Below are 24,076 nucleotides of genomic sequence, written 5' to 3' on the forward strand. Positions count from 1 at the left end.
GAAGCCTTTAAAAAAACATGAATATTTATTTCTTTTTTGACCAGGCAGCATTAGTGTACGTATGTTTCTTTCCTTTAATCTAACAAAGCTTTGCATATTGTGCAACCAGCAGCCGCTGCAATTCCCCCAAGCAAACAGAACAAATCACTTCAGCAGCGACTTCAAAGCAAAGCCACACTGACCATTTCCTCACAGAGAGGGGAACCATGAAGACAGACGGAGATAAATAAATTACTGTGACAGGTTTTATATGAATACATGGCTTTTGCATGTTTTTAAGTAAGAATTGCAAGATAAGAAAAACATATTTTATGTAAATTTCAAAGATTGTTTAAACTGTGCGTGCCCTCTGAGAAAAATGGCGGTTTTGTTAAGTAAAAGTTCACTTCCTTCTTTTTTGTCTGTTGCGTAAAAGTGTAGACTTTGAGTATTTTTGCATCAACTGACCCGGACCGTCTTCTTCAGATGCTGTAATAAACCCAAACAAAATAAAAAATGTTGCTGCCTATAGAAATTTCAACAGTGTAGGAAGGCCTGTCTGGCTGCTTTAAAAGTGACTAAAATGCCATTACTGTGGCAGATGTGGATGTGAAATGTCACAGTGGAGCTGCCCCACTGTGCTGCTACCTCTTTGGAGACTCCAGCTGCCTCCCTCTGATGAAAGCCCGTCCAGCAGCTCCATTTCTCAGCAACCTTTTAGCATCACCTGACCTTTGGACTGCAGAAATGCCTTTGATAACATGCCATGCAGTTTGGTATTTGCTTCTATGGCATGACGTGTGCTCTCCTTGGGAAAAGGGTGGACTTGTCAGTTTTTAATGAGTATCTGGATGTAAAGTGTTTACTCTCCTGTCTTTTGCATCTTCTTCATGCTCCTACCTTTGAGAGTGGGGTAGGGGTGGGGTTCTGTTTGTGGTTCAGTTGCCATTTACAAAGTAAAATAAATCTTCTTTCTTGGTGTGTTCAAGCATTGTCTCTCAAGCCCATTTCTCCCTGGACTGAGACTGTCTGCATCGAAGTGCAGATATTTGCAAGGATGCTTGCAAGATGCCTTCGTTGTTCAATTACTGGAATTTTAAACATTTTTCTAATATTTTCTGCAGAATACTCATTATTTTAGTTATTTTTCAAGCATCTGGAAAGAACATTAAAGCGAGGCAAATTTTATGTTCAAAAGCAGTTCATTGTGCTTTCCAGGAGCAAGAACGTAAAACATTAAAATCAATGCAGATTTTTAAATCTAATTTCAAATAGACAGATAAAGTTCAATGTAAGAATAAGATTTTAAAAAAGCTAAGTTAAAGGGCGATGAATACATTAAAGTTTTCGATTTTGTTTTAAAAATTACTAGAGCTGGGGCGCATTTGAGGTCATGCTGGCTGCAAGGTGGCGCAGTTGTTAGCACTGTTGCCTCGCAGCAAGAAGGTTGCAGGTTCGAAACTCGGCTGTGGCCTTTCTGCGTGGAGTTGCGTGTTCTCCCCATGCATGCGTGGGTTTCCTCCGGGTACTCCGGTTTCCCCCACAGATCACAACATGCCCTATAGGTTATAAATTGTAAGTCGCTTTGGATAAAAGCGTCAGCTAAATGAATAAATATAAACATGAACATAATGAAGGTGATTCCGTCTTTGTGCAACATGCTAGCCAAAAGCAGCTTCACCTTGTTTGGTTCTAACCCGGGGTTCTTCAAGCTGACTGTTTCCTAAGACTCTCAGAGCCCTGCTGGGTGTATATGCAGGAAGGAGATCTGACAGGATTTTTGGCCTAATGCCATTGTGGGATTTGTAAACTAGTAATAGCACGTTGAAATTGATTCTGTAGTATATTGGTAACCAATGTAGAGGTTAAAGAACAGGAGTGATGTGTCCTGTTCTCCTGGTTCCTATCAAGACTCTAGCAGCATCATCCTGAATAAGCTGGAGTTGCTTCACAGCCTTTTTGGGAAGACCAGACAAAAGACCATTGCAGTAGTTCAGCCTGCCGGGGATGAACGCATGAATGAGCTTCTCTAGGTCCTGTCTGGATATGAGACCTCTGACTCTGAACATGAGTTATTTTTTCTTCCATTTTGAGTCTTTCTCTGCCAGTAAGATGCTGACTTCAAAGGGTTAAATAGCTGTCTGAATCCTGCACCATTATCAAATGAATGCACTTTTTATTCTATCTCAAACACGTGCTGCATTGCAGTTGTAAGCAGTGTCACACTTGTTGGAACAAACAATTGTTTATGCATATTTGTTGACTGTCGACTGGCAGCAGGAGGGATAAGGGCTGGGTCCATGGTTGGACGGGGTACGGAGGGGGGTTAAAGTGCCAAGGGGAGCCTGCAGCATCCACAGCTGGATAACATGGCAGAGGTTTTAAATGTCAGCGTTGAAGGGGAACACTGTTGCCATTTGGCCTGAATAGCTGCATGCCAAGTGACTGGCTGCAGGATGCTGGGGCACGGTGGTGGTGGGGCTTCTGGTCGCAGCCGTGGAGCGCTCACCTTCTGCCATTTATCATGCAGCTACTTGCCTAGTGCTTCTGGCACCTTAGTACCAACAGCAGCAGGAAGAACCCTCGCTGCAGGCCAATCCCTGCCCATGCGTTAGCATCACAGCAAAATCAGAGCACTCATATCTGTTTACCCACGTTGAAATCAGGATTAAATGTGGGCTATCTCACCCTAGACCCTTTCAGTCACAGTTATTATGTTGAAGGGTGTGAGAATGTTGCTTAATGTTCCTCTGGACACATAAAGTAGTCCTAACCATCATTTTTAACCAGTATTTGGAATGTGTGGTCGCTGTGAAGCAGCACATTAATTATTGCTCAGTGAGCGCACAATACGGAAACCACTTTGCTCTGAGTAAATTAAACGTAATCAACTGTCATATCATCTTTTATTGACTTTAATTGGCCGTAATTGCGATTCCTGCTGTAACTGCTAGTTACTTTCTGCATGGCAAGGTCAACTAAATTGCTTGATGAGCTGTTATGGTCTTTAATATGATGACCTTGACTTTGGAGGGTGTGTGAAGATCCTTCGTTGGTGTGGAAAAAGCATAACAGGTTGGCAGTAAGTAGCTTGATAATTACATGTTGTAACGGTTTTGCAGTATTTTAAAATTTTTATTAGCTTTTCTCTACATTTAAAATTTGTTTAAAAAAGTAGTGATGAGTTTTGTTCTGCTAATGACTTGTTGGCTCCATCCTTAAGTTGTTTTCAGTCTCAGTGCCTTTTTGCTGTAACTTAATTTATTTAAATAGTGTGATGAATACGAATGGTACTTTGGCGTACGCTAGTGGTGATCTGTGGTTAGAGGGCATCTGAAAACTGACTTGCAAACACTTCATTCAAACCACCTTACACGAGGCTGCCATGATAAACGCGTAAATCAAAAACAAGTCTATTCCAGGCCTTAGACGCCATGACTTATTTGGGTTCACAATAAAAGTAAATTCACCTTATTTTTTAAAATCAAATTTGAAGTACCTGTGATACCATTTCTGGTGCAGGGGTATTATAATAATAACGATGATGATGCTAAGCAAAGGGCTATCTATACAGCAAGACATTAACAGATTTATCATTGCTGTAAAATCACATTTTTATGTAGCTGCATTTCATTTCTGAGTCTCATTAGGCCGTTCTCGCCCCAAACTGAAAACTTGTGTTGTTTTTCATCCTGAAGCAATCAAAGCCGACTGATCACATAAAGGCGTTCTGTGTCCCTCTCCGATGGTAGTTTATTATTACATACCAGAGGCATGTTGCTGTGCCGATGGCTGCCAACAAGCCTATTTACATTCACACACACACGCCCCCGCCATGTCAGGTGTTTGCTGTACATGCACAGATGCAGTCAACAGCCGGCGTGGGGAAGGTGGATCTTCTACAAATAAAAAAAAAAAGAATATATTATCAGGATTTGAACTGATACACATTAAGACAGTTGGCTTTTTAAAGGAATGCAGCTGTCTCATCATTTGGGTTTGATTTATGTTTTGTAAACATTTGATCAAGAATTTAGTTGGAAAATAAAAGTTTATCCATTTGCAGTTGAACTTTTATTGTTAAAAACTGAAGATGGATCTAAATGGTCCAGCTCCCTTGAACTCTTCACATGTCTGTCAGTATTCATCACATACATAAAAAGAAGCTGTCACCATTTCACTGGGAGCCATACAGGGTAATTATATTTGTGGGGGAAAAGTAGGCTGGATTGATTATATGCATTTACAGTAATGAGCTGTTGATGTATTATTACGTTGCTGAGCCTTCAGAATCTTGGCATGGATCATAATTAATTCTGCTTTGATAATTTCTGATCAGTATTGTGATGTTGGGAGACGCTCCACTCCTCTACAGCAGCTTCATCAGAGAATCAGAGCTTTCCTCTCCACAAGCCGCCGTACTCGGTTTGGCTCGAGGGCAGACTCCTCGTGTAGAGCTGTGAGACAGAGAGACAAGACAGTGAGACATGCTTTCAGGCTGCAGCACTAGAGCGACGCCCCTGACTCCTCCCAGATGATCTGCGTGGCTTCGTTAGCACGGACTTCTGCTCCTCCGATTAGCGATGATTAAAGCGCCTGCCCGCCATCCAGACGCAGTCGGAGTGTGAACTGCAGGCGAGCGGCTGGAGTCCGCAGGCTGTGCCAAGTTTACCCCCTCCTCCCTCCTCTGGGGTGACACAGACACACGACTCTCTCCTAGGGCGTGCACAGGCCCCGGTGTTGTCATGGTGACAACAGGGGGAAAACATTTAATGAAGACGCTGATGAGAATTTATGAGGCTGTGGTGGCGTGCGTTTACAGGGAAACGACCCTTAGTCCATCACGTGCCGCTTCCTGTGGCTCTACATCTATATTTTCACTTATATGAGTCGTGGCTGATCACCGGGGTGTGTGCGCAGGCAGGTGCCCTCAATATGTCGCCTGTCACCCAAATTCAGCTGCAGACACGTGGCACCAATAAACGCAACCTGATGTGACCTGAAATGTTCATTGTTTTCATTTAATTTAAAGCTGAGGAATAATTGTCTGTGAAATGTTTCCATAGGGACACTTCAGGCAGAAACTATAGCAAACTATAAAGAAAATTAAATTTTCACACAGCTAAAAAGCAGAAAGTGACCATTAAAAGGCACTGATTGCCATTTTGTTCATATGCTGGGTGGCTAAACCTGTTTACTGAGCTCTAATGTTGCAGCACCTTCTCTGCTTTGGTGCATGTTTATTTATTTAACATGCACTGCTGACCTTAGACTACATGCTGCTTTAATTGAATACTAATGAATGTATTTGCTTGCAGGTCTCTTATAGCAGGTACAGCATATAACACTGATTGATCTCCAAAATTATGTTTCCATAACATGCTTTATGGTTTAAAAGCGGCGCACAAATGCTATTCTGCCTCATGTTTGTAAAGTTTCTCTGATTTGTTGCTTTATGTCAGATGAACTAGCTATTCCACTGAATAAAAATGATGCATTTTAAGGTAAGATTTAATTAAAAGATGTTAGCTGGGGTTTTCTTTAACCAAAGTAATGTAAACAAATTGAGATTATGGTGCTGTAAACATTTTGTTCACCAGCTTCATAGAATTTGTTCCAAATCCCAAACGAGACTCATCCATTCCAGTATACATAATTTTCTATTTCAGCGTTAAAGGTAAAATATGTAAGAATTCTACAGTGAAATAATCCCAAAACAGTCTTAAGTCTCAGTCGTGTTGGAAGGAAGGTTTAAAACAGATTTCATTCTCAGTTAATTGGGGTTTTTTTTTCAGTTTTTCTCCTTTCAAAAAAGCTAAAGAGGGATGTAACGACGGATTTCTGTCTGTGAGCCTGCGGGGTTGGCGAGTCTGCGCCAAGTCAATGCTGCAGTGCTAGAATTAGTCATCCGGCACTGTTCGATAAAACGCAGCAGCCTTTGGTAAAGGTCCCAGTAACAGGAACGACCCAGGAGTTTTATTTATTTATTTATTTATTTCTCGGGTGAAGCAGGCTACAGGCTGATATTGAGCTAACAATCCTAACAGTGAATTAGCAACAAATATTCGACTCTAAAAAATCTCAAGCTACTTTTTCAATTACCATTCATTTGATTTTACAGTGACATGCATTTATCTACTCATCAACTTACAATGACTTGGCTTTGCTCATCATCTAGAATCTTCTGGCGCTGTTCCATAGCTGGTAACAGCCGTCAAGAGAAAGTCACTCATGTGTTTGAAAATTGGGCTGCAGTCACCAAATCTGACCACAGGATGTCATTCTTACATCATTCTCTCATAATGCACTTTTACAGTTTGGAGAGAGGATCATTTAGATATGATAAAAAAAATACATTTGCATTGATGAAACTAGGAATCAGCACCAAGCCATGACACATGCACTACTGTGCTTTACATTGGCCATAGATCCTTTCCCTATAATTATGTTCTTTTGTTACAAAATACACTCCCTTACTTTGGCCAAAAATGTCACTTTTTATCAGTTTAGTAGATCTTTTATTGTGGTTGTTATCATTGTTTTTATCTGACGTACATGTTTGGGTCAAATTTGCACAACTTGTTTTGTTAGAACTATTTTATTTTGATGCATCAAATAGTCAGTTCATATTTTTCAGGCAGTTTGTCAGATAATGATGGGGTCTCTTCATTTAGAGGTTTTTATTAGACCATATTTTAACTTAATTCAGATATAGGGAAAAACATCACCAACTCTAAGATATGATCCATTTAAATACAACAGGTTTGAGCCTCATATCAAGGCTCATCATTCCTCATTCAGTTTTATGGATTTTAAAAACCAATTTAGTGTATTTTCTGCTTTTATTTGACAGATCTGACACACCTCTCACCAGAGTTATTAAATATTCCACAAAATTATCAATTTTAACATATTTTGATCATGCATAGGCTACCTTTACTGGTAGTGAGTTTCAGAGACTTTACTAGTAGTTATAAGAATACAAGTGCACTGTTATTAACTCTTTTAGGCCTTCTCTCTCTTCTAAACATGCTTATAAAGACTAAACACCTTCATGATGATGTCAAACTTAAATACTGTAAACTTTATATGTTTATGGGGGGGGGGAATCTATTTCAGCAGCGCTGTGTTAACAGATCTAATGAAAGTCAGAGGATCAGATGCTTTTAGATGGCCTCGTGTTGAGAAAACATCTTGTCGAACCTATAAAATCACTCAGTGCTTCCATTTAAACACGTCTTATTGCCCTTTTACTGTCAGTCCAGTATCAGAGTCTAACAGAGTCTCTTGTGTAGAGTTTCGATTTTGAACGCTACCTTAACTACTTTTGTTATTCCACGTATCTCCGCACGCCACCACTCATGTGTGACTTGATGTATTGTCTCAGCCCCTTTCAAATTTAATTACAGTTTTTTTTCTTTCTCCAAGTTTATAGCTTGAACAAAGCTTACTGACGGCACATCGCTGATTCACTTCAAACAAAACAATTGGAAATTTTTGTTTCTTTATTTTATTTATGACTCTAAATCAGATTTTTGGTCAGGATTTGAATTAGACACAGGCTTCCAGGAGAGCCCAGTGAGAATGCTTTAAGATTAGGAGAGGGACTCGCTGTTCCCATCACTTCCATTAACACTCAGACCCCCCTGGGTGTTTCAGTCGAGGGCCTCTGGGGGAGCCCATCACCCGTGGCTCCCCCTTGCTCCCTGTAATTCAAACCCTGTTAATGGTCTTTATCTTTCTTGAATTATGTATATTTTTAATTATTTTGGGTTATTTCTATCCAACAGTGAACTTGGCCTTTTTAATCATACTCATATTTCTCCTCTTGAACTTTTTAATGCAAATCTGTGTTAAAAATCATCTTCTCAAGCCGACAGTGACCACACTTTTCATTAAACAGCACAGATTTTAATTTTTTACCACAACATTTGCTGATTTAGTTGAATTAATCTTGGTTGGCATTTTGGAGAACATGTCAGACATATTGGTATTGTCAACACAGCTGCAGGTAGCAGGGATCAGTCGCAGAAGCCAGTTGGTGATTAATCCCAGCAAAATAATGACTTTTGCATTTTTTAAGTTGAAGGTAAATCAGCTAAACTTTACAAAACATTTTGCATCTTTGATTTGTCTGAAATTAAATGTGTCTGCTGAAGGAAAAAAGTAGAAGCTGCAGTGCTTCAATCCAAGGTGGTGTTTTAACTGGAGGCAGAGATTTGGATAATCGCTGTTTAGAAACCTCAGCCAGAAATGTTTCATTCTTCTAAGAGCATGACTCTCAGAATGTAGAAGATGACCTTTGGAAAAGCTAAAACCACTAGAGTAGCTGCTTTAGAGATTAAATATTTACTCTGTTTTAATTAATTAATTTTATTTAACCAGATTAAAGTCTCATTTTTCTCTTTTTCAAGAGGGATCGGCCCATCAGCAAGTTTGGCTAACTTGTCTTAACCAATAAACTGCTTTTGTTTTGTGGAGGATGTTTAAATCTTTAAAGATGAGGTTCACTGAGAAATGTATAGTATTTGTTCTTAATGAAATATGATTGCTCAATCTGAGTCTCACACACATGCTGAACATGAAAACAGTCTTCAACTCCTATTTCCTGCATTAACCAGCGGAAGAAAATGGAGGACACTGTCAGGTCTGATAAAGCTACTCATATCTGCACCACACTGAAAAATACAGACTCGCCCACCTTGGCTTGCGATCGTTGAAAGCTTTGTTGGTTTAGCAGCCAGGAGAGAGTAGAGCACGTCACGGCAAGTAGATGCTAACCGTTAGCAATAGCAACTCCACAACATCACAGAACACGTTTGGGCTTTTGATTGTGGCGATCCAAAATCAACGTTGCATTTTTCATCAATGTAAGAAGATCGGACAAAGGAGCGGAGGAGTTGTGTTGCGCTTAGCCAATCAGAGGTGAGGTGTTTGCATATCATTAATATTAATTAATACGACTCCAAATCCTGCCAAACAGGAGCGTCAGAGAAAAGCCTCATGAAATAACAATCACTTAATTCTGATTAATTACAATATTACTGGATATATGTTGGCGCTTATGTCCTGCAGTACTTAGATCATCCACAAGGAGGCAGAAGACTTGTAATGAATTCAGTGGAGGTGAAGCTGGAGGAATGCACTAACCCTGCTAAAGAGGAAGAGGTCTAAGAAAGTTAGGACTGTGTAGCAATATGATGAATTTAGCTTCAAATGGTTAATAAACTCTAGTTTTAGTCTAAATCAAACACATTTAAATATAATTAAAGCCAAATTTAAAATATTTAGAGATAGGACTCTGCTGCTAGCTAAAGCACTTCCTGTGTGCTGCAGCCTGGGACACTTAAAAGGGAAATAAACAACCACATAAACATTTATACAATAAAATGCCTAAAAATATCAGCAATAACCCAAATATGTATGTTTAAAATGCCAGCAAAAATGTATGTTTCAAGATTTAGTTCTAAAATGGTTTGGATGGATGTTTGGAGATATTTTGCTTATGTGTCAGTAAACCTTCAAAGTAAATTATTAACTTTTCCTTTTATTGGTTGTGTTTTATGGTTAAAGCCAAACATTACATATTTAAATCATATTATATCACTATTTTATTCATGAGTGATATCCAGATAGTTTATAAAAGACCTGAAATCATCTAGAAATTGAAGCAAAAATCTAAATCTAAGGAGTTTTGACCACGCGGAGTGAGTGGGAAACGGTTGCACATTTGCATGCTGTGACAGACTGCTGTGATTCATATTTGTAACTGAGCGGTATCTTTAAAGCTTTATCATCAATGTTTAGCTTCTGATCCATGATGCAGGAACATGATTGGTCCCGGTGTGACAGAGAACCCAAAAATATGCAAAGATTTCTCCTTGACAACAAGAAGAGTAAAGATAAAACTCCACCGAGTCCTGATCTCATTGCATCAGTCAGGGATAACATGAGAAGCCCCAAAAACACAGAAACACCCAGAAGAACCCACCTGCCTCTAAAAGAAGATGTTGAAGTATTTATTGTTGCACCTGTGTGCATGGCTCTCTTTTCTTTAAATATAATTGAGGTGACAGGCAAAGCTTTTACCTTGATGTTTACTGCTTTAAAGTGTTTGGCAACGTGGAGACCGGGCTGCGATTCACAAAGGAACCAAGCCTATTTGAACAAGTTCATCTGGGAAAAATACCAAAAATGACTCGGCTGGCACACACAGTCGCGGGCTTTAAATGGTTCCTCTCTGAGCGACGGATGAGCCTGATTCAAAAATTCCAATGTTTCAAGGAAAATCCAGGAAGGAGATGTTGTTTTGCATCTGTGAACTTCATTCATCAGGAGGCATAAGTGTCCAGCGGAGACTTTAGACTACAAAATAAAACGTCTTTTCATATCACATCTTCTGCTCATAACGCAGCTTTGTTTCATTATAAATGCTATTAGCATAACCCAGATGAAGCTGGATGTTCGCGTTTTGTAAAATCACTTTAGCAAAAAACAGCTGGAGGATCTTAACAGAAAAACACCAAAATATTTGTATTTATTTCTTTAGATATTTTGCATCTTCATAGTCAAGAATTCAAAGCGATCCCCTCCAACACCTTCCTATACCAAGCTGCAGCAACGGCCCGGCTCAGATACTATTATGAATAATTTATTTCTTCCTGTTTCAAAGAGCTGAGCTGAACAACTATTTTTGGTTTTCTCACATTTGGTAAGTTTGCAGGTATACAGCACAGCTGCTGGTTTCTAGTGAAGAACTGTTTAGATCATTAGCTGTTCACTAATATAATTATGGAGACATTTTGTGCTTGGGTCTAAAGAAAGATGGTATTCTTTTGTTTTATTTTCAAGAACAAAAGGATAAATCTTTTTGGTAATGATGTACATGGAGGTATATACTCTCAGATGTTTGATAAAACTAAAGAAGAAACCCACCGTTTTAATTGCAGCCTGTTAAGTAACTGAAAAGTCAACATAAATGTAAACTAAATGAACTTTCTGACACAATATAATTAATGGATGACAAGATTCTTCATCTCTGTGATGCTAGTGGAAGGAGATTTACCACTTTAGATGCCACCACTGTGTGATTTGATGTTAATCTGATGAGTTAAAGTGGTTCATTGCAAAATATAAATTCCCTTTTCTGCAACTATTAGTGACAAACGTAAAATAGTGAGAAAACGTGCATGTTGAATCACACTGATTTGTGACGAACAACAAAGGTGCTGCGTCCCAACGGGCAGGGAGGGCAACTACCTGGGTTTGTCCAGACCACAAGGGGGCCACAGAGGGCCGAAACACTTTAAAGTCAGAACCACAATAATGGAGTTTTTCCAATGGCACTACTCAGCCCAAAACAGCTCAGTACAACATTGGTTAACACGGTTTTCTCTGCCAGCTCCGTAAAAAGTGATAGCGCCCCTCATAGTGCATGAGGGGAGGTGTGGGGACCCGTGGCACTCGCAGGGAGGGGGCACGATCTTGACTTGAGACAGAAATAGCATGAGGTGATCAGTAAACAGTGTGAGGTGAAACACTTAAACACAACTCGGCACAAAAATGGTGGTGGTGTTGAACATCCTGATCAGTTTTATGGCTTTTGGTCAGACTCTGAAGCAGAAAATGGCTGCAGGCAGCAGAGACTGAAAAGTAGCGGGAAAATATCGAACTGTGCAGTTGAAAATGGCGGCCAGACCAAACTGCGCTCTCCTGAGTCACACTGAGTAGTGGCACTGGAAAAAGCCTGTACGTGAAAAGCTGTCCTGCACTCCCTGATGTCCACCTGTGAGCTGTGTAAAACATTCAGCAAATTTCAAAGTAAGACGCGTGCAGATTTTCTATTGCTTAAAGTTCACAAATCTGGAAAACAAGCTAGCATAATAAATTTTTTTATGCCTCCTAACAACGTTCTAACATAGTATAGCCATAAATTAAACCTCAGCCAATAACACAGTTTGCACCGAAGCAACGACTGGACCATGAGTTTGGTGCTTTCCAGTTTACTCCGACAATACGCGTTCGGTACCCGGCGGGCGTGGCCTAGGGATGATACTCGATGGGAGAGGCGACAGTTCCGTAACCGTGTTTTTTTTTTAACGTTAGCTTGTTTGCAGATTTGCTATTCCCGCTTTAACTGTAAGAAAAGGAAAACTTCTCTATAGCCGAGATGAAAAAAAGAAAAAATAAACCACAGACCTTTCTGATACATGCTGCTGTCTTCCTGCTTGGTCGTTGTTACATGAATGACAGAAATCACGTGTGATCTTGCGATTCTTCTTTGATTTTGGTATCTCACGGGGACCAACTCCTTGGAAGGCATTCGTAGCGGCTGTGCATCTGTAACCCCAACTCTGAAGTCTCGGTGAAAAGCCTTCTCTTACATTGTGCATCCAGTCACATAACGGTGAGGTACTGGCTTACCGCTTCAGCAATAAAGCAACTTAAATGCATCTAATGAATCAGAAGATAACAAGATAATAATTGTATCACATTATGGACCACTACTATGTCATTTAATGTAAAGAAGTGCCTCTTACTTTGCGTACTGTTGGAACTGTCTGTAAACTTTACACCTTCTGTTAAAAAGCTGAATTTGTTTGCTTCAAAATGATCATTTTGATCCAAAACCCTCAGTATGCACTAGCTGAAGATGTGAGTTGAAAGATTTCTACGATTTTCCTAACAATCCATAACTATACTCCTCACTATTCTAGTGAGGAGGCATAGTTGTAGTAAAAAGTACTCAAAAGCAGAAAAGGGTCTGTTTAAAACAATGCATGCTTTTAGAACTTTACGTGTTTTTGTAAAGCAGGCCAATTTTTTTTTTTTTTTTATCTTTGCAAATTATTTCTAACCATTGGGTTAAACACACACACACACCCCGCGGAGAGACGTCTGTGGCATCTGAGAAAGTGACTGCCACGTCCGTTTCTTTAAACGTGCACGCGAACATCAGCAGGTGTCTCTCCACTGCCGTCTCAGGTTGTGCACTTGATCCTGACATTTGTTTAACATTCCTCCCCTCCCCCACCCTCAGCACGGTGATGTGCTGCATTGCATTCTGTCCCAGTTTGAACACACTCGCCAGTTTCTGCTTTTTTAAATTATTTTATTAAAAATCTGGAATGAGTCATGGAGGCAAACATCGGAGCAACAACCAGTGGGGAGAACAGATAAGCTTTCTGCAGGACTAACGGCGACTTCTCGAACACATGTTGCCCTGAGGAAGTACTTACCGGTGGAACACTCTGGCGATGAGGGAAACTATCTCTCGTGACCATGTGAAGAGACTTGAATATGTTCCATAAATGTGGGGTTTTGAGGGAGAACCAGTCGATGCACGTCAAATATCCCCCTTGTGGCAACCATTAGCGGTGGCCTCCCTGTGCGATGGGACATGAGTTGTGAAATTGTACGATGTGGATGAAATGTGTGAAAATGTTTCTATGAATGTAGAGTTCAAGCAATTTTAAAAAGAAAAGCTCTGGACATTTTTCTTCCAGTATTGGGAAAGAAACTATTTCGTCATGTAGTTCATGAGAGAAGAAAAAGAAAGAAAAAAGCAAACAAATGCAGAATTTCATAGTTTTGTAATGTTTTCATAGAATATTCAAAAAGTACTGCAATAAGGCATGTAAGCCAAATATCTGACACGGCTTCGTTTTGACACAGAATTTGTACGTTTGAAGCTTTTGTGGCAAATCTTATAAAAGGCTGAGAAACATATGACATGGCTACAAACAAAATCTATTTAGTCACAAAATGTCTTCATTGTGTCCAAATTTATCCTTTTTTTATTTACAAGTTGGCCACGAACTCCTCCCAAAGTTGAGTCACATGAACTAAATCTCAGACTATTTATTGATTGTTTATATGGCGCTAAATCACATCAACAGTTATGATAAATGATATATGATCTGCACTTGTATAGCACTTCTCAGAGTAAGGACTCCAAAGCACTTTACACGACAGTGTATCATTCATCCATTCACACACACACACACACACACACACACACACACACACACACACACACACACACACACACACACACACACACACACACACAGTAGTCTCAAGGCTCCTCACAAAGTAAAACATTCCAATTGAGTTCAGTTCCTTAAGCCATTTATTTGAAAGATTCCTGTATAAGAAACCCAGCAGACTGCATCGAGTCACTGACTTGTTGTGTTGGTGACTTTATAGCAATCCCCATATTTAAAAATACACATATATCTATATTGGAACATGTTCAAAATTCCAGTGACATGACAGCAAGCCCTTCTGACCCACGCAAACCTCTCGAGGCATTTGGACTTCCAGTCCCAGTGAGCCACCGGCGTTGCTGGATTGTGTTCTGATTTTACCAAAGTCTTTAGTGCTATGAAGAAAAAAATAAGATTTGATAATTAAATGTAGATACTTGTTAAATTCATTTTCATAAAAAACTACTTTGCACATGGGAGCGTCCGGTTAGTGGGGGCCAGTGAGGGGGTTGCAGATTCCTAGGGGGGGCTGTTGCCCCCTCTGGTCCTCACTTAGCGGCACCACTGTTACTCAGACAGAGGAAAATGCAGATAAAGCTGATGGCCTGACCAGGCGCCTGTGCCCTCTGGCAGGTGAGCTGAATTTGAATTCAGATTTATTTCTCATGTGTGGAGATGCAAGTGCACAAGCATGATGAGTGCCACTCAAACGGAGGCCATGCAGGGGAAAGAAAGGTCGGTGGGACAAAATTTGTATGTGTTTCATAGAATTTTGTGAAAGCTGTGAGTTCATCTGAGACCCCCACCCACCTGCTCGTTCAGTTGGATCTCGTTTTTGAAGGTGGGGTGGCGTCCGATGGTTGTACTGGAGCTGGACAGCAAGCTCATTTTTTTCTCCTCTTTTTTTGTTCTCCCCTTCGCCAACTCCAGCTGTCACACTGAGGGACAATGGAGGAGGGGGGGTGGGGGGTGGGGGGGTGCTCGCTGAATGGAAAAAATAAACTGGAGAGCCCCCATCACACAGCTGCCCCCTCCTCCTCCTCTTCCTCCCCATGACTCGTCATCTGCATTTGACAGGACCCCCGTTCTCCTCTCTTCACCGCCCCCTTTCTTTGGCTTTCTCCTTTTCTCTCCTCTCTATAATCCCCCTTTCTCTCTCTCTCTCCCTGCTAAGTGCAGCTGTTTCTCTCCATTAAACCTTTTTTTTCTCTTTTTCAGGCTGATTGCTAATTAGGATAGCATTTTAGTGAGTTTTATCTAGAAAACTTGTTAAACTTGCAATTCTCCACCTCTTTTTTCTTTTCCTTTGAGTCTGGCAGATCTGAGGGGCGAGGGAGCAAAGAAAAAGACCAATTACGCACGATTTACATTACAGGCTGAGCTTTTTTTTCAGAATGCACCCTAATCTCCAATGTAGCGTTCATATAGTTTACTGTACTGTGTTGCAGCCTCTTGTTCAGCCGCTCACTCCAGCTTTGAATGCGGAAAACCTTCTTTGAAGAACAGACTGCCCCGATCTCCCTTATTCTGAATCCCTGGGAGAAGGGAACAGAGGAAAGGGAGAGCCTGAGAAAACAGCAATTCACACACCGAACACAGAGACCCCTAGTAGCTCAACAAATGAGCGACTAGCCCTGCGTCCATTCATATCGCCCCCTCGGCCCGCAAGCCTATTAGCCAGGCATCGCTCCTTGAACATTCACTGTCGACAACATGTGGAGGCATCGCTATAGCAACCGGTGGATATGACATGTGCAATGGACGGGGACTCCTGAGCTGCTGAATATAAGGAGGGGCTCAGCCTTAACTAAATGATCTTAAAAAAAAGGGAGAAGCGGAGGGAAAAAAGCCCCACCACCTCCCCGTCTCTTTTCATTGGCACAGTGGAGCTGAAAGGACTCACTAGTGGGGCTTCTGCACATTCTTCCAAGGCTCGGAAAATCAGGCGGGCATATCCCACATTCTTCTCTTTTTTCATGTTCTCTCCCTATTTTTTTTCTTCATCTACGCGTTGAAGCCGCTCTCTGTTTTTCTTTTCTTTTTTGGCTCTGGGGAGGGGGGGGGGGGCGCATGGGACCCTCGCAGGGGAACTTTAGGTGACTGAGAGAGTGGGCGGCCAGGACGCACAGGCGCGTCGTGGAGCTGCGGCGCGCCTCAGTCGGTTTAGTGGCTGTCCGCGCTCTGGAATACAAGACACGGCTTCTCTCCTCCGGCTTCCCGCTCCGAAATGAGCGCTCTGCACATGGATTGGGGTAATTATCTACCTGACCTAGATTTTTTCTTGCGTAAAAGGCAAATTAGATCAGGATAAAGATAAAAGAGAAAGAGTGTTTTATTTATAGGGTGTATTCATTTTCTTTCCTGCGTAAAAGTTTGGATCAATAAAATGTGATGGAGCATCAGAAAATAAATCTGAGGCGTGTGAGCACATCTGGAGGCAAAGTTTCTGCATCTTCCCCACAGCTCAGCATCTCCAACTCCCGAAGCAAGAAAGCAGTTTGCAAATTAGAGAAAATATTTTTTCAAAAATGAAAAAAAAATTTAAATACCGTATTTTCATTTCAGGTCTTTAGTGCAATTTCCTCATTAGAAATGATATTTAATGCTGCCATTCTCCAAGGTTCGTGTGCTTTGCTTTAATTCAAATTAAAAATAATCATTTGCCTATAATAGGCCTAGATTCGTCCGCCATTTTTGTAGGCCTATTTGGGGAAAATTTGGTCTTAATTCTGATTTAATATTTAAAAAATCAGCTTTAAATGTAACAGATTTGTTTAGAATCTGAACTGATTTCACATTGAGGCTTTTGCAGTTTGGGTATTCCCTTTTTTAAATGGTTTTGTGAGTAGGCAGCACCTCTCTAACCTTATTTTTATTTGAATAAGAGGACCGGCTTCCATCTGCCCCTAGTTTCCCCTCAGATTCACCACAGGGGCAATTTCAATAGAGGGCAGAAGAAAGGGGAACGTCTTTGTTTTTTTAGGATGGGAACCATTTTAGGGACTTTATCTTATAATTAAATCAGAATTTCAATTTTTATTTATTTATCTTTTTACATTTTAGGCTCTGTATGAATTATCAGCTTATTATAAACATAGATAAAAATAGAAAACACATAAAGAAATTAATTCGGATGTTTTTAATTGTAATGATTTGTTATTCAGTTATGATTTGTGAATAATTAGCAAAATCTGAAGAGTTGTTATTTATTAAATTAGATACAAAATATAATAATTTAATGAACTTTGTAATAATAAAAAAAAATAAAAATGTTTTCTAATTGCCTGACATCTCCTCTGGTTTCCTGTCAACTCATTTTGCCCAAAATCAAAGGGTTTTTTTTATGTTTGCAGTGAATTCAAGGCTGTTCCCTCCAACAGTGGGAACATTTTTTGTTCTTTTCAAGGTGAACTTTATCCTCGAGTAGCGACAGACAATGTGCTGCTGATTCATTTAGATTAGAAACTCATCTTGATCATCCACTAATGTTGAATTTTACACCATAAATTAAGTATTTCAAGCTTTTCGGGTTATTATTTCCTGAATCTGCTAAATTGATGCGAACTCCAGCCAATTTGTAAAGATTGCTGCCTTTTTCCTCTGAAAACTGAACAGAGGCTGTATGGCGATGAGTCTCTGGATGGAGGCCACTTCCCTCCTTTCTCTGCATTCAGGCCTCTTCATCCTCTCCTTGTGTTTCCTATAACCCCTTAATCCTTGATTGGAACTACACTCTGGAACCACTGCAATCAAAAAGCAGCTGTCTTCACATCCACGCTCAAACCTCTGGTAATTGCCAGCCCACAAGGTTGGACCAGTCTGAGAAGGAGTGTTGTTTGGGGGCACGATAACAAGGTGTAGCCATCCTTTGGCGGGTCCTTTAGTGCCTGTTTGGGCTAAAAGTCAGTTCTTCCTTTCCTTTTAATATAACGTCTAGATTTTATTCATCCCTCCAACATCTGCTGATGTCATTGAAAAACGTCCGGAAACATCGTGATTTCACATCAGGAATGGGACTTTCCGATGTTTTGAGACCATCAGAGCAGAAACGACTTACCTGTAGCCATTTTTAGATCTTTACTTAATCTGCCAGTTTAAAGCTACTAATCGTCGGCGAGGCCTGGAGGAGTCTTATCATCACTAAATGTCCACCAGTGGGATAAATGATCAAAAACGCTACTTTTTCCACCTGAAACCTCTTCTGATTGTTTTATAGGTCTTATACAAGTATTAATAAGCCCTCCTGATTGCATTAGCATGCACTATGGCTGTTTTTGTGAAGTAATTCAGCTGTTGGATGCATAAAGGTCCCTTCTGAGCTACCTGTGCCCCCTCTCCCCAACTCTGGCCAAAGCTTCCTATTCTAGCCAACTCAGAGCCAGAGGAGCTAATTAAGCACAAGCTTTCCGTTTCCCAGCATCCTCTAGCTGCAGGATGCCAACCTGCATCGTGCCAGCTCTAAACGGGGTTGTAAATATCCAGAGTGGGGCCCAGACAGGACTCACTCAGTTTGAGTTATGTTTTTGTTTCTTTACACCAACAAGTCAGAACTGATTTCATCTCTGTGTCCTCCTTCCAGAGGGGCAGCTTGACCCAGATCCCTGTGGTGAAGGAGACCCGAGTGGAGTCGGGCCAGTTCCTGCTGTTCTCCATCCTCTGCATGCTCTTCATCCTGGTGGCGCTGGCCGTGTCCGCCACCTTCTTCTGCGTCCGCCAGCGCTCACACCTCCACATGAAGGAGAAGCTGGCCAGCCTGGGGACTGACACCAGCACCGATGCCACCGCAGCCTATCAGGTTAGACCAGCCCCCGTGCTGGGAGCCAATCAGGGGCCAGGACACTCACCCCAAGCTCTATCATTGGTGGAACTCATGGTGGAGTACAGTGAATTGAGCTTAATGAGAGCGTCTTATCTTTAGTTTAATCTGATGAAAAAAATTTCATTTCAATTATTTTTTTATTTGCATCTTCATGGTGTATGTGTGTGTGTGTGTGTGTGTGTGTGCGTGCGTGCGTGCGTGCGTGCGTGCGTGCGTGCGTGCGTGCGTGTGTGTGTGTGTGTGTGTGTGTGAGATCGGAAGCCTGTCATCGCCATGGCCTATTCCCTCCCTTGTTCCGGGGCAGCGGGCAGCCTGCACCGTATTGATTTTCAGGGTTGGGGCTCAGCTGTGCCCAGCGTGCCACTCTGAACACATTCATCTGCATGTCGCGTTAACATTTTCAATATTTAATCAGGTTTCCGCGGAGCAGCTCTGAGAAGCCAGGAAGTGTTAGAGATGAGATCTGATAGAAAAATAGGAAAGAATTTATAGAAACCAAAAAACTCCTTTTTTAGTAGAATTCGCTAATTGGAGAGTATTTCTTGAAATTGGCTCAGATTTTGTTTCCTTTCTTTCTCCTAATCGGTGTGAAAGATTGGGGCAACAATGATCCTGTAATCCTAAGACCTGAGCTCCTGTTCGTCTCCCTCCTGGCACTAACTAACTGCTTCCTCCTGCTTTCTTCTGGGAAGCATCTTCAGCTCCAGTGCAGAGAGGGCGGATGAGTTATGAGGTGGACCTGGATCGTGCCCCAAGGCCAGGGCCCTGGGCACCGCTTGATGGTTGTAATCATTAAAGTCTGGCGGTGGAAAAGCTGATCCAAGACCAGAGCTTAGATAGGGACAGGAGGGAGGGGGTTCCTGTGCTCCAAAGGGAAATATCACTGTGATTCATCACCAGATAGCTTGGGCACCTTCCCCACTCTGCCCTGTCCTCGCTGTTATTAATTGAGTGTGAAAATTAATTTTGTCGAGAGAACCAAAAAAGTCAAACACAGTGGGGGGTACGGATTAGGAATTTCAAATGCAAAAATACAAAAAAAGGGAGAGAAGCAGAAGATATGGTGGGGATTGGACTTTCTCCTACAGTTGGGTTGCTAATGATGGGAGGAAAGATGAGTCATAGGCAGGGGGGAAATATAAAAACTTACAGTTTTTGTTTATCAAATAATAAATGAAGAATAAATAAACAAATTTTTAGTTTTTGGGAATTTTCTTATTTTTTTCCTAAAAGATGGAGGATCTGCTTATTCTTTAGGTGGCTCCTCCACCCGTGTATTTTAAAATCATTAGTTTAAGCTGCATAATCCACCAGGATAAGCCATTAATCTACAAACGAAGGAGCAGAGGTGCTGGATTTTACGAGTCGCATTTAGCAGAGGATGTTGTTATGCGAAAGGTCACAGAGTCACAAACGTGTTCTGTGACTCCTAGGAGTTGTGTCGTCAGCGCATGGCCATCAGAACGTCGGAGCGCGTCGAGCGACCTGAGACCCTGCGTCACTCCCGCCTGAACAGCGTGTCGTCCCAGTTCAGCGATGGCCCCGCCGCCAGCCCGTCGGCGCGCAGCAGCACCTCCTCCTGGTGCGAGGAGCCCGTCCCATCCAACATGGACATCTCCACTGGTCACATGATACTGGTAAGGCCTTATATGGATGGAATGGAGGAAGATGCACTGTAAAAAAGGAAATGTTGAATTAACTTATGTCAGCTGGTTCCACTAAACGTAACTGCTTAAATGGAAAGAGTAACACAGATTAGGGCTTGATGTGTGGTGCAATAAAGAAAAAATAAAACCATTTTTGTTATAGCTTATCGGGTTGCTTCGTGCTGATGTCATTACCTACTTTCAACCAATCGGAAAGGGTTTGGAGGAATTTTGAATTTATTGTTATTAAATGGTTGATTAAACATTTTAAAAGAGTTTGTTGCAGAAATGATTGTAAAATTGCTCTTTTTTACTTGTTTTTCTTTTCTTTCAATATTAATAAAATATATTATTCAAAAGGTGTAATAGGAAGGAAGCTTAATTAAGTTGACGTTTTTACACAGTTAATGTTTAGTTGTTGTGCAGAAAAGATTGAAGTTGCCTTTGATGATGATCTGCTAGTAATTTTACATCATAAATACATTTTTCTTCCTATTTCTATAAATAAGCCTGTTATGTGTCTGGTTACATCTTTTTTTCAGCCCTCTCTCACTCCATTCCCATAAGAGCCCTGCTATCTTTTGTTCTTTCATCACTCTTCCTGTTGTTTTCCCTCCTCAGCCGTTCATTCCCTCCTTTCCTCTGTTTTCACCAAATCCTCCTGCTTCTTTTCATCCCATCATCTTTCTCTGCATTGTCTAACGTGACATCATCATCACCTTATAGGTTTTAAAGATCTTTAAACCATTAACAAAACTGGAGAGTTTTGCACAAACTCACAATGGATTTATTTCTTAATTTTGCCCAATTTTCATAAAAAGATATATATATATTAAAAAAAACAAAGCAAGAGAGAAAAAGCTTGCTAACAGAGATGGATAGATGCCTGGCAGTGTTTTCATTAATGCACAGAGCATTCATCACACTGCAGCATGTCTGGCTTTTATACTGGGAGGCTGTAATGAATGAGAGTGAATCTGAGTAATGCCTCGTATTGGTGGTAATAGATGGGTTTTGTTGCACTTGTCAAGGCTTGTTTGCGAAGCCTCTTTTGAAAAGACTGACAATAGAAAAGCATTTAGCTGTGCAAATAACAAAGAGCCACAGTGAATCATCTCTAGGAGCTGTTTTTATTATTAGCCGTCATTTCTTCATGGCGGCATTAGAATTTAGAAAGGTAAGGCGTTCTGGGACCTTTGTGATTGACATGGAGACGTCCCATAAGGGCTCTTCTTTTGAAATTCTGCCACCATCTCACGTGAAACCATGTGTGAGATTGCCTTGTTATCACTGATCTCAGACCTATATTTCTTTATCCCTGCTCTCCTGCTCTTTGGAGCTCGTTTTATGAATACCGAGCTCTCCAAAGCACCCTTATCAAAGCCTGATCACCTGATTCTCACTCACGCTTTATGAGATTTTGTTGGAATGGTATGTCCCACTGTGCCAGCCACCTAAAGACTTAAGTAGTCTTGCATAATGAAGTTCAGATCTGGAACTGGAGGCCTCTATGTGCTGAGTCATCTGCTGTGTGTGTTTTCAAAGCTTCCACACGTCTCTGGTGTCTCACATCCTCCTTCTTTTGCCTGTTTCAACCTCTTTGTGGTGCTAAAACCTGCACTTTTTATCCACAGGGTGGTTAAAAATATTGGAAAATTACTAGCAGATGCAACAGGAAAGCAGAGTGTGGTCTCATTTCTGCAAAAAGTGATTTCAGCACCATGGACAGCACCACACTGTTTCCTCGTTAAGAATAAGCTACGTCACCTTGGCTTCATTAACTCTCTTTAGGAAAAAAGCAGCAACAATGCTTGAGCTTCTTAATTCTCAGGGTTTTCTTATAAATTATTTTAAATAATAAAATTGTTTAAGATTGAAAAAAAATTCTTACCACAACATGACTTTTTCTTGCAGTTTTTTTTTTGCACAGTTTCTGAGCTCCATCATTTAGGGCGATACAATGTGCTTCTCTCGTTTAGCCATTATTTGTCACACAATTGCATATTATTACTCCTTTTTCTCCACGTCTCACAGCTGCTTATCATATCATAAAGCTCTCCGCCTAAACTGCTAGCAGCATTTTAATTTGACAGCAGCGTGTTACCTGTTGTGTCTGCTTCCCCTGGCCGTGCCTTCATCCTGATTTCACCCAGCTCCCCTTCTGCTGCTGAGGAGGCTGCTTAGGAAGGATTAGACATTGTTTCCCTGACACACAAGCCTCCCATCCCAGCCCTCTGATTGGCAGACATAATCCCCCCATTCACCAAGCCTTCGTTACCCCTGTCTCTGGAATACGCCACGGTCCACTGCCTCCCTCTAGAAAACGGGAGGTGCTCGATAAGGGCCCCGCTGGCTGCATTGCATTAAGCCCTCGAAAAATATGAATTTGGAAATGCAATTGATTCAGCGGGGTGGGCATCGCTTTGAATAGAACGGGATGCAATTCTGAGCGGATGTATCGAGTACATGGAGATGTAACGTTGGTAGGGGAGGTGGGATGCTGTCAGGCTGGCGTGCAGAGAGTACTTGTGTGAGGTGACGAGAGGCATGGCGGTGACAGGCTCTGTCAAGTGGCCATAATGCCGTGCTGTCATGTTGCCGGGAAGACAGCACTGTGTGTTTGTGTGGATGATATACAACTTTACACATGCTGCTCGCTATTAGAGCTGATGTTTATGTCTAATAATGAGGTTTTTGGAGTGCAATAATACTAAATCTGTGGGAGAAGATTAATGCCAAAAAGATCAACCAAAAATTACATTCTGACATGAAATAGATCTGAATGAAGCAACCAAAAAGAACATTTCAGAGGCAAGAACAGTTGCTCTAAAACCAAAATGATCAATTTTGTAAGTACTTTTTTAAAATTTCAAAACAAAATATATCTTTTTACTTAACAATTTAAATTTTGGGACTTTATTTCTAAGACTACTTATGATTTTATTCTGAAGGGCAATTTTTGGTTCTTTGGACATCTCTCGGCTTCTGCAAGAATGTCTCAGTCAAAGTTTGCATCGTTTTCTCAAGCCATTTTTTCCAAACCCTCATAACCAATGAGACTGACCCACTCATAAGCCCCTCCCACTGAGATTTAAAAAAAAAAGCAAAGAGCTGTCCAAAAATTCTAAACATGCCCTTCAGAATAAAAGCTTAAATAGCTTGAGCAATGCAGAATTATGTGAGAACCAAAAGGGTGTGTCAAATAAATAAAATATGGAAGACTAAATAAATTTTACACTTTAAAAAAACAATTTACTTAGAATTAGTTCCTTTGTTTTCACAAAGATGGATTTGAAATGTACACTTTTGCAAATGAAATGTTCTTTTTGATCAGCTTATTTAGTTAGATTTTGAATGAGATTTTTTAAATTTTGGGTCGACACTTTGGGCACAACTCTTATCCCACAGTTTTCACTTTCAAGCACATTAAACCCGATAATCTCCTTATGCAGATGAGTTCACATCTTAAATTGTTTTAGTGCTCTCTGCTCTTTTGATTCTCCATCTAGCAATAAATGTTGGTTTCCAATGAAAGTAGATATTGTTAAACTATCTAATATCCTTCTGGAGAAAATCTGAGTCTTGCTCCACTGGAGGGATAATTGGCTTATACGCGCTGGACAAGGTTATTTTTGATTATCATA

The 24,076-nt window shown here is 40.9% G+C and overlaps 1 protein-coding gene across 1 annotated transcript in view; it reads left to right on the forward strand.

The window, feature by feature from the left end:
* ptprn2 (protein tyrosine phosphatase receptor type N2) overlaps positions 1–24,076 on the forward strand; it is a 183,420-nt gene that overhangs the window by 133,830 nt on the left and 25,514 nt on the right. The window contains exons 12-13 of the mRNA XM_015954635.3: positions 18,547–18,762; positions 20,220–20,423. Of these exons, the coding sequence (XP_015810121.3) occupies positions 18,547–18,762; positions 20,220–20,423 (420 nt within the window). The remainder of the gene's footprint in view (positions 1–18,546; positions 18,763–20,219; positions 20,424–24,076) is intronic.

The sequence above is a fragment of the Nothobranchius furzeri genome, chromosome 7 (genome assembly GCF_043380555.1).
Source record: "Nothobranchius furzeri strain GRZ-AD chromosome 7, NfurGRZ-RIMD1, whole genome shotgun sequence".
Taxonomy (NCBI): domain Eukaryota; kingdom Metazoa; phylum Chordata; class Actinopteri; order Cyprinodontiformes; family Nothobranchiidae; genus Nothobranchius; species Nothobranchius furzeri.